The following is an 11,691-nucleotide window of genomic DNA, read 5'->3' on the forward strand; positions in this document are numbered from 1 at the left end:
GATTTTGTCCATATGAACAAGCTATGTATTTTGGCCGAACTCTACAGTGTATATTACAGTTAGGCTCTGTCTACGCAACATCCGCCTTCCGTTTAGTTACGCTTTGGATATTTCCCGTCAAATAGTACAGAACCAAATAGGCACCATAGTTTTATGCGAGTACGAATACCAACACTTGGTATCATGCATTGTTTGGCCAGGAATGGCGAACCTCTGACCCGCGGGTTACAAAGTGACCCAGCACGGATTTGTAAAGACCCACTTGTCTTTCTACAAATACCGAAATGTTGTCAATCATTTCTGAAAAGGATAAATGTAAAACAAAACAGTTCTTCTTTAGATGGCACTATACTGTTTAAATCAGGGTTGCCCAATCTGTGGGTCGTGTAAAAGTGTTTTAGGGATGACGAGTAGGCCTACTATAATAAATGCGTGCAGAAAAGCAGACTACTAAAAGCATTTTCTTATAGGCCTACCTGTAAAACGAAGGGAGGCGACAGGTGATCGTTTAAGGAAAATTAAGAGCTCGCAGAATAAAAATTCTGCACCATACTGGAAATCTTTCTGTTTAACTCCTGTAACCCCAAAGAAATGCTGCAGCACTAGTTAGATTTAGATTTTTAACAAGTTAGATTCTTGATATTTGTGGGAATTCGAATTTGTAAATCGTCCGAAAACCTTGAATTACCTAACACTTAACACGGTGCAGCAGCAAAGTTTCGCATGAAATTTGTATAATTGAATAAATTACCCACTTGTGCATTTTGTAAGGATTAAGGTCGTGTTTCTGACCAGCGCGTTGAAAAGGTTCGCCATTCCTGGTATAAGTCAATATGAAGTTGCTTGTACTAACAGAGTGAGCAAGCATTGGCGTATGGTTGTTTCTCGACTCGTTCCCTTCTGAGAATGCATAGCTCAGTTGGTAGAGCGTTCGAACCTCACTGCAGGCTAGTTGTTTTTCTAGTCTGCCCTGCTTGCATCAATGATCGACAGATTCGGTGAATCTGCAATGACTTTCAGTGTACTATTCCTGGTATAAGCTCTGATCCGATATTATCGAACATTCACAATCACGATATTTGTGTTTTAACTTAATTCTTTTAATCCAATTTTTAGATTTTATGTCCCATGTTGCTTGAAGTTTTATGGGTCTATTGCAGGGGTTCTTAAACTGGGGTCCATGCACCCCTTGGGGGTACGTGAGCCAGTTTTAGGGTGTCCATGAAGGCCCAATTGAACTATTAGTGTATATTCAAGTAATTTTTCAAAGAAAAGAGTAGGCTATAGTTAAAAATAAAACGTTTTTGCACTGAATATATACTTGGACTTTATTTCATTTCACATTTTTCGGACCGAAAACAGCAAATTTCTGAAGTCTGTTTGTATTATGACGTCATCACTAAAAATGTCTTGCCTTTGCTGGTCCGTGCGAAGCAAAAACGTTTTTTAGGGGCCCGCGGTAAAAAAAGTTAAAGAACCCCTGGTCTGTTGTATCATACGCTACAGTGTGGAACACAAATCATTGCCTGTAGCTTTAATTTTGTAAACGATTTTTGTAGGGATTGGTTCTACCTATAATAGTTGCTATACTTTTTGCAATGTATTTTTATTGCAAGTGTTAAGTACTTTTTTGCTAACATGTGGTGCTCTGTGTATAGGCGGAAATTTTAATAACTATACCTTATTGGGATGTTATATGAAATATCGTCTGGACGAAATCGTTTTATCAGGAAACTTCTTCATGTGCGAAAATGCACTTTGCTGGTTTGCCTCGTCGCCGTCGCTATTTTTGTCTGTGGAATGCTCAAGTGGTCCTTTTGGAAATCGTAAGTTGTTTATATCAGTTGATAAAAGATAGAAACACAAACACATATGTGTTCAATAACTGTGATATAGCCCTTCTACAGTATAGCTGCTTTTTGATTAACGAATACGGCTTATACTAGCCTTCCTTGCTTGCATCATTGATTCGGTGAGTCTTTGATGGCTTTTGTCTACTATTATCTATATCAGAAGGTATTTTTTGGTAATTAATTACAAATCTAATATTTGTAAATTACAGTTGTTCAAGGTGAAGAGCTTTTAATATGAAATTTATTGATATAATTAGGAATGTGCGATAATATCGGATCCGAGCCAATATCCGGTGCCAAGTGGAAATATCGGTGGTATCGCTGCCGGCCCTTTTACAATTTAATGTAGGATTTTTAGCCTTTATTTTCGATCCAACACATGCAAACTAATATAGATTAACAATCGAAAGGAACTGTGCTTAACTTTAAAGCAATTTTATAACCTGAAAAGCATTTCCTTTGCATACGTATGGTATAAGTCTTCCCTATAGCTCTGCTGGTTTCTTTACATTTCTGCCAAGAGCAAAAATTCAATTTTACGAGTAAAAAAGCAACATCCTTGACTTAATAAAGTTACACAATGGTTGCTTTGATATTCCTGGAGTTACACCGGAAGCCTTCGTTAGTAGCATATGATAGTAAGCCTTTATTGTTGACCAAACGCATATTTTTTATATACCGTGACAGTAACAAAAAACATCTTTTTTTTTTGTTACTGTCACGGTATATAAAAAAGTCACAGCCATAAGACATATATAAGAACAACATCAACATCGGAATAAAATACATTTCGAAATAAGACCAAAATAGGATTACTATAACCATAGTCGTAATAACGTCTAAATCAAGTCTGAAATCCGTGGGAATAAGAGTTAATTTGCCGGCATCAGGCCTACACAACCTTTTACCTAACCACAAACCGCACCCCTAACTTTATCACTAACTCTCCTAATAATTTCAATCGTCATCCGGTTTCTGAATTCGGGACGTATTCCGGCAGGTTTAGGTCTTATTTAGACGATTCGGATTTTATTCTGTCGTGTATATTATTGTATATTTGGCTTCATTTTGTTGTTGACAGTCTTAATGCCGTGGCATTATAGATTAGTCTGATTTCGATATTGTTGCCCTGTGGGTCAAATCCATTGCTGACCCGCTTCAAGACCTCTGATATAACGTAAAAAGATGACAATGCTTCATTTTTATGGTTTTGTAATTACAGACACCAATTTGACAACGGTTTGATATCACGGAATATAGAAAAAGAACGACGGCTAGCTAGTTTTTTATTGCGTCCTTTTAAAGTTGAGAACATTGTTACACAAGGAGCGTGTACGTGGAAAGCTGGTTAGTAATTTTAAGCGATGTTTCTATTAATATTCTACATAATTTGTTTGAAACAAATAAGTACGGAAATTGAATTTTATAATGATTATTACTTACATTATTCAGAATAGCAAATAATATTTTAACTGCTATCCAATAAAATAGCGTACAGAGTTCGATTAATACCAGATAACACTAATGCAGCATTTCCCGAAACATGGTGCTATAATGAAAAATAAATATAGTCATATTAAGGTTATTTAATTTATTTATGTTCAATTAACAAAAATTTATTAAAAAAATGCTTTTTGTGTTTTATAAATTACTAATGTAAAATGAAAAAAAAAACAATCTAACGACATACAATTAATTAACAGACAGCATTGCCTGGGGAATGATCACCATGGTAAAATCTTCAGTAACAAATTATGAAAGAAGGAAAGTAATTCGTAGCACCTGGGGGGAAATTAAAGGAATAAAAAATGTTCTTTCTCTTGTGGTTTTTATTGTTGGAAACTCGGAAGATGCTAGAACTGTGACGCAAGTAAATCAGGAATCTGTAAAATATGGAGATATTCTAATGTACGATCAAATGGAAACCGCAAGGTAACAAATCTGTTTTTTCTTTGATTAATTATACGGTATTACGTAAAATCAACCAACCAATTGAAATTTGCCTATTAACCATTCTCTTTGAGCAGCTATAGTGGTTCCTAACCTTTATGTTGTCGCAACCCTCTGGCCAGTTTACAAAAACCTACGCGCCCCCAATGCAACTTCCATTTGTTGAAAATAAGAGCTAAAGGTGACTCAAAAACACGACTGGTTCACTAAGCAAATGTCTCTAACATAATTGTTAGAGCGACGCATTATTTTACTCCTTACAATGCTAATTTGTTTGCATTGTGTTTTTCTTGTAATTTTTTTGTTCGACAAATGGTACACGGCGGTCCTCCTACCAATCTTTTGCGACCCCCAGGTTGAGAACCACTGGCTTAGAGATTCAAAGGTTGTATTATTTTTTTCTGCACAGGAACGTACCAGAGAAAATTTTAGCCGGAATGCAGTGGTTTGATGAGACGATAAAATATCGTAACTGGTTCTACTCGTCTGCCGATGACGACGTTGTGGTCCACGTCCCTCACCTAGTGACGTACTTGTCGTTTCTTATTGAAACACGGCATGAGTTGCCAATAGTGTGCATTTATAGCTTTCAAAAATGGGACAAGCCCGCCAGAGAACCGTCATCAAAATGGTTTATTTCCGAAACCGAATACCCGGGTTGGTATTGGCCGGAGTACTGCAGAGGGGGATTTTATACAATGTCTTCGAGTTTAAATCAGAGAATTTTTCGGGTTTCACGTCGCACTTCAAAACTCTATCTCGATGATGTTTGGATAACTGGATTAATGAGAAGAAAACTCGGCGAGGGTGATGGCAATATCATTGTAGGTTATATCGATAACATACATTTTAAGTAATTTTTCCAAAACGTTATTTAATGTCAACAGCTTTCTATATGTCGTATTGCAGCAAACCATAGAAAAGTATTAATTAACTAACATCGTTTTTAATAATAAAGCCACAAGAATAATTCTAACCCTGGATAGCAACAGACAAAATTAGTTAGAAACAAGTATTTGATTTAAAGAAAGACACTGGTCGCTTAAAACAATACCTAGCGATGATATTTAAACTCTCAAGGGACAATTTTCGATCTGTCATTTAAACTAAAATAGGCTATTCCTATGCTTTTGATGGCATGACATGTGACAACAAGAACCCATGTTTGCATAAATAAACTTTCGATAATTATATTTGCAGCAGATACAATTTGGAAAATTATATTTGTAGCAGATACTTGAGTGATTTTAATAGCATTGTTGAAAATTGGCTATTTTTTGTCGACGTGAAATGTTTTGTGCTTCTTAGGCCGCTCCCCTTTCAAAACGACTCGACGGTGAGTTGATTGAAAACAAACATTCGGATATCAAAGAAGTTTTGGTTCATCATGTGTGGGGAAATATCGCCGAAAAAGTAGTTGACGTGCCTTTGGAATTAAAAAATATTTGGCAAAATTGGCGGTCTGACTTCACGAATGAAAAAACGTTTTGTAAATACTCCGATTTATAACACTAGATTTTCGCTCGATATTATCTAGAGTGCTTAAGTTAAGATTTAAAATTCGCGCATGTTGTTTGGGGTTAAAATCACCGAATTTTTTTTGGTTGTTGTTACTATTAATATGTTATTAGCATATGTGCGTTATGTTGATGAGTGGATTATTATTCGGAGCACACAGCCTTTTTGAAACATAGCGCAACACCTAGCAATGTCTCGCAGCGCAAAGCATTAATCCAACGCGTTTTATGGTGGTAGCCGGTAAGCGCCACAAACAGTATTATTTTCAGAAAATTTATATACTTAGTCTACATTAATATCTTCGTGCAAAATGATGAGACTTTGTTTTCACGGATATGGGTTTGATTACACATGAGAATACACCCAGCTCTCTGATTGCCATTTGATGTAACTGTAACTAAATGAAAACTAAATGAAACATTTAGTGTTAACTAAGTTTTTTTGATGTTTGGCTCGATATTTAATAATTAATCGTAAACACACAACTTCGTAATAATTAAAATTACAACTTTATACAGATACCCGATAAGAATAGCGCGATCCGCTAACAAATTGATTACTATTTCTGAAACAAACAAAAGTTATTTAGCCACAGTTTGCTTTACTTTTAAAAAGTTTAGTGATTTCCAGTTGTTAAATTATTATTATTTTTTTATATGATATTATCGGACATCTATGGTTTTAATCATGATAGCTAAATTTTCATGTGTCTATATTTTTCTTAAAAACCATTTAATATGTATTAAATGAGAAGAAAGGCAATACATAACAGCTGTATTTTTTTCAATCGAAATTATTTATTTATAGGATGATAAAAAGGGTAAATTATGCACGGATTTGTAATATAGCGTGATAATTAGTGTATTGCAAAGCCAAAAACTCGAGTAGATCGACATCATTTTGATTAAGACGTTTCGATACTAGCTTGTATATCACATTAACTGAAGATGATACAAGCTCGTATCGAAACGTCTTAATCAAAATGGTGTCGATTTACTTGACATTTTTGACTTCGCATCCGATAAAAGGGGACATTAAAACACTAAGACTCCGATTCGAAGTATCGTTGATATTTAATTAAATATGATAATTAACTATTAGAACATCTGGTAAAAAACATTCGTGTATTGTAGTTTCCTAGCAAAACAACCTCAATGCACTACTTAAATCGACTTTGCATCTTCACTTTGTACGGTTCTGGTTGCAAGGTGCTTGAATCGCGAGAACTTTCAGGCAGGGTATCTACCCCGTCGGGTGGAGAAAAAGCATATCTTTGCATCATTGCCGTGAACAAAATGAACAGCTCTTGTTTTGCAATATTAAACCCCATACACATTCGAATTCCTGATGTGTAAAATCGTGATTAGATAGTGATTGGTAAAGCCTAAGGCTTACAGCGTGAGTTAAAAATAAACTTTAAAAATTGTATAGCCTATAAATAAAGAAGATGGCATAGTTAAGGAATAATATATCTATTTTGCTGGCAACTTTTAAGTTATTGTAAATGGTCTGTAAATTAACCAATATCGTTAAAAACATCAATGTAAAAGCATTGTTCGCTCGAATGCTGCAACTAAAATCAAACTTTTTACCTCCGCCAAAGGGCATGAAAGCTTCTCTTACTCCAACCTTTCCATCGGGATCTATAAAGTGATTTGGGTCAAACGTCAGTGGATTTACCCAGTAGTCAGTCGAATGGTGAATAGAACTGTAGTTTGGAGCAATTATTGTGTTTTCGGGAATGTCGTACCCACCAAGCTGACTTTGCTTGGTTGACGTATGCAGTAAACCTGGATAAACAGTGAAGGTATAGTTAAACCTTTCAACGCTTACCGGTCAAAACTCGTGCGCAAATGTGCAACGGAACTCGAACTAGAATAGCCTACATTTAATGAAAATAAGATGGCAGCTAAGCAATAAAAATATAGAACAAAATTGCGTAGATTTGGCAAAAAATTTCCAAGCTTCAAATGGAAAAGCAAACTTGCGCCTCGTTGAGGTAAAATCACAAATACGTTATTAATCGTTTATGGTATATTCACGGTATTACGATACTATCGGACTGAAACCGATATCTGTTAATAGGTAATATTGGTTTTACTTCGGTATAGGATACGGATTATATTATCGCTCCCAGTCCGACATACATTACTACAGTAATTCGAAACATTGCTAAAAACTTGACCGTATAAATATCAGATAGCGCGCTGTTACAAATTTTGCCTAATACATAAGTACCGCATATAGACTGGACTAGAATATTGGTATCGGAAATGTATCAGATATTCCTACGTGGAAGCCACGTTAACGCAGCATCCAACATCAGTATAAGTCGGTTTAAAATAAATAAACAACTATAGTAATAAAACTTTATATAATTTATAATATAAATAATTTTTTATATTATTTATAAGGTTTAGACCAGTGGTTCTCAAACTTTAAAAAAAATTACGCAACGGTCCCCTAGCAATTTTTTTAATTGCTAACGGTCCCGTAAAAATGTATACAAATAAACACAAAATAACATTTGTTTTTAATGGTATCAGTGGGACGGGTTCGCTTGCTTCTTTGCTATCAGCTCGGCTATGTTAACCTCTAACGAATCACTTTATTTGAGTGAAGAATCACGAACAGTTTTAAACCGTGACCGTACAGCCCACAGTGGCAGCGCAGCAAGCTGTAAAAACGTAATTCTTATTAGTACAACGCAACACCATGACGTCACAATGGACAATTCAACTTGAAGCGTACTATAACGTTAATGAACAACTAAATCAACATGGTTTGAAAAGGTAAGTTGCCTGAAAATTTTATTGCACAAAATATTTCTTCTTCAAAGCGTCGTGTTGATTTTTTGTTAGGTGCTTCGCGGTCCCAGAAAATTGTCTTGCGGACCCCAAAAGGACCGCGGACCCCAGTTTGAGAACCACTGGTTTAGACTGTGGTGCATTTCCGTTTTTGTCACATTGCGATCAAAATGTCAGAGGCATATTATGTTCAAACCACTCACCGAATGGTGCAACATTTGCAATACGTTGAACCTCAAGTATGGTAGCTTCAGTGTACGGCATCTTAATCTTGTCCTCGTAACTTGGATGTTTCTCCGGGCCCAAAATCTCCACAATTTCACGATAAACTTTGTCTTGTAATAAAAGTATAACCATAATTTATTTGCCATGTAGTAGCTTATTAGTTGGTTCTCACGTGTTAAACTTTAAAAATAAACTTGTCACTATTAGTATACTAGATTCATGTAAAGCGCAAAAATCGCGTTAACTATACTTATTTGGCAGAATGGAGTTCGAAGAGAGTTTGCCGCTAACCTATGATTACACACATTATGAGTAAAACTGTAAGTTGAATTGGCTTGTAAGCTCTCCTCCCAAGGTTATGTTCATACAAGCAGCGTTGTAAACAGGTCATTTTATACTAGTTGAAATCAAGCCATTCGTAAAATAACTTAAGTCCAAGTCCAAGCCATCGGTTGCCCAAGTCAAATCCCAGCCAAGTAATTATTAGAGCAATTTATCTCTAAGTCAAGTCCTTGTCATAAAAATAAACGTTAAATCATAAATTTGTCCGATTATTGGTTACTCAGATAAAATATATTATAAACGCTGCGAAAAGCAATCAAATGTTTTTATGTCAAAAATTACGATAAATAACCCAATTTAAAAAAATCCTTATTTGAATATTATTTGAACTATATTTTAACCGAGATGATTTGCAAGACTTAAACGCTAAGTACCAAAAATTATTTTGTTAAGTTAGAATAATTTTGTATTTTTCTCTGCTTACTGCAAATGAAAATAAAATACCAACAACTTGGAACAATGGGACGTGTATTCTTTATGTCCGTGGTCGGCAAACGCCGGTCCGCAAGGATTTGGTTATACCGGTCCGTAGCAGGGTTGTAAGATTAAAATTTTGTTGAAAAACAAACTTAAATATCCTTATTTTGAGAAGGTGGTAAGAATACAGGAATTGGTAATTATGTTATACCAGTGTAATTTAAGAAAAAAACGTAAAGGCCTAAAAGTTGTATTGAAATAAGCCGCGGGCTGGGTTAAACTAAATTATTTGTTGGGCCGGATGCCGTTCGCTGGTTTCAGTAAGTTCAATAATTTTTAGATGGAAGCATCTCTTTGCGGCAAAACAACCATAAAGTTGTAATAAATTTCCTTTCCTGAACATTTGTTGTTTTTTCAAGGCCGGTCCGCGACAAAATTTCAGTTTTAAACCGGTCCGCAGTGCAAAAAAGGTTGCCGACCCCTGCTTTATGTAATCAAGGCGAAAAACACTTGACAAGGTGATAAAAAGGTCAGTGTACTGTTACGTATATTATAACGTTATACCTTGAATCTTAGGATTGTTGGCCATGTATAAAACAGCCCACCTCAATGTGGTTGCAGTTGTTTCAGTTCCAGCTTGGAAAATATCAAATATAGTCATTTGCAATCCTAAGATTCAATATAAAATAATTAGCAAAAATTACATCGGTTTGGAGTTAGACCAATTTAAGTGAGGTAATTTTGATACATATATTAAGAATAATATATAATTTGATAAAATCTCTGAAAATTGTAACCAATACAACGTTAACCTTCTTCAGAGTGTAGTTCTGTGTCACCCGCCTTCAATTCCATTAAATAGTAATCAATCAAATCTCTTGGATTGTTGTAATCAATAGTATCCCTATGATATTTTATTTCTGCTGCAATGAAATCTTGAACGTTTCTGTTAAAGTGTATATATAGATGCTAATAGAAGTGATACAGATTGTAACCGACAGTCGTCTCTAAATAGCAACTGGCATTTTGAATTTATATTCAACATGTTGTCTATGAAATGGTTAAACTTAACAAACTTATTAATTTAACTTACCTGCAGCACTCTCTTAGTTCCCTGGCTTGTTTTGGCAACCAATACTTTTCCAAAATGGGGAAGGTAGAGACCAGTACATAGCCAAAATCATAAAGAGCAGCGAGCTTATCAAAATGTTTCTTGTTTTGGTCAAAAAGTTCCGTAAACTTGGGATCCCCATACGAATATCTAGGGAAAAATTCAGCACTACATGCGCCTTATAAACAAAAAACAAATTGTAGGCTAAAACGTTTACCGATTTCCGAACACAAAGTAAGCCAATACGTTCAGCACTGCGTATTCGAAAGCATCAGTGGGTTCAACCATGGAATTCGAGTTGGCAATCTCATCAAGTTTCTCAATAAAGTACGGAAGTTCTTCAGTGACCATTTCTGCGGTTCCTTTATTGTTAAAGCTCATTCCCCTGACTGCCAGGTTAAACCTTTTTCTGTGAGCTGACCACTTAGGCCCAAACGATGTTGAAGCGATTCCTTAGAGAGAAATATGCTATTTCAGCTATTTAGATAAAGTGTAAATCTCCAACATTTGTGATTTAACCTTCCTACTTTGACTAGATTGCATAACGGTAACATACGAGTTAGTATTTCGTGATTAAGAGTTGCTATGTCCTTAAAAACGCCATTAAAGTATAACATTTTTACCTTCCCTGTTTTCTCCCACTCGTAATCGTACTGTGAGAATGTTGGGTCTTCCACCGAATACTTTCGACCGATCAATCATTACCTATACAAAATAAAGAAGCCGCAATTTTAAAAAGAATTCCCAAAGTGGGTTATCGAAGCTAAATTTCTGGTCGTTAAAAATGTAGCATTTAATTAGTTAATCGAATCTTTATTCTATCAAAGGAAAGATCATAGAAGGATCAAGTATATTATGAGTGGATAACCCAGTATATAAGTATTTGTTTTCACACATCTTTGATAAGATGAAGTCCAGAAACAAACACAACCGGAAAACTTCCCAAATAAAATCCAAGAACATTTCCATATTTTTGTTGAAAAAGAGGTACTTCTGTAGAGAAAAATACTTTCAGTAAATTTGCATTCCAAACTTAAGCTGATTAATTTATTTTGTGATTTAGACTCTATAGGCCTACAAAATAGGCACGCAAACATAAGCAGCACTAAGGTTTTTTTTTAACTTGTAAAGCAAGCACAGATTTTAATTTGTTAACTAAATTTTAATATGTAACAAAAATCGTGATTTTGTTATACACTTTAAAAAATGCGTCAACAAAAATTGACACTTGGCCTACATACCAAAAATTATGTTTAGTTCGTATGCATTTTCTTCACAATAATCACTTACTAAGATGCCTTAGTGGGGTGGTGTGAAAAAAAGATCCAAAAAATGGCAACGACCATGGACCTGGTGGAAAGTTACTGGTATTTGTCGAAATTTTTTTTATTACCAGGCAAATAAGCAAAGTTGCAAGTATGACGACAAGTGCGTACATAACATCCATTTTTTTATTATACTCTTAATT

At 35.1% G+C, this 11,691-nt stretch overlaps 2 protein-coding genes across 2 annotated transcripts; one reads left to right on the plus strand and one right to left on the minus strand.

Moving 5' to 3' along the window:
- Positions 1–1,665: 1,665 nt before the first annotated feature.
- On the plus strand, positions 1,666–6,163 carry LOC146140773 (beta-1,3-galactosyltransferase 5-like). Its single transcript, XM_083391853.1, has 5 exons — positions 1,666–1,826; positions 3,076–3,200; positions 3,557–3,785; positions 4,213–4,627; positions 5,112–6,163. Exons 1-5 carry the CDS (start codon positions 1,690–1,692, stop codon positions 5,310–5,312), a joined length of 1,107 nt encoding a protein of 368 aa, XP_083247979.1. The 5' UTR covers positions 1,666–1,689; the 3' UTR covers positions 5,313–6,163.
- Positions 6,164–6,480: 317 nt separating this feature from the next.
- Positions 6,481–10,574, minus strand: LOC146140774 (cytochrome P450 2B4-like). Its single transcript, XM_083392699.1, has 7 exons — positions 10,441–10,574; positions 10,206–10,373; positions 9,925–10,058; positions 9,677–9,781; positions 8,332–8,463; positions 6,914–7,111; positions 6,481–6,665 (listed from the first exon to the last, which is right to left on the minus strand). Exons 1-7 carry the CDS (start codon positions 10,572–10,574, stop codon positions 6,481–6,483), a joined length of 1,056 nt encoding a protein of 351 aa, XP_083248825.1.
- Between the last annotated feature and the right edge of the window lie 1,117 nt (positions 10,575–11,691).

This window comes from Ascidiella aspersa, chromosome 6 (genome assembly GCF_963924565.1).
Source record: "Ascidiella aspersa chromosome 6, kaAscAspe10.2, whole genome shotgun sequence".
Lineage (NCBI taxonomy): Eukaryota > Metazoa > Chordata > Ascidiacea > Phlebobranchia > Ascidiidae > Ascidiella > Ascidiella aspersa.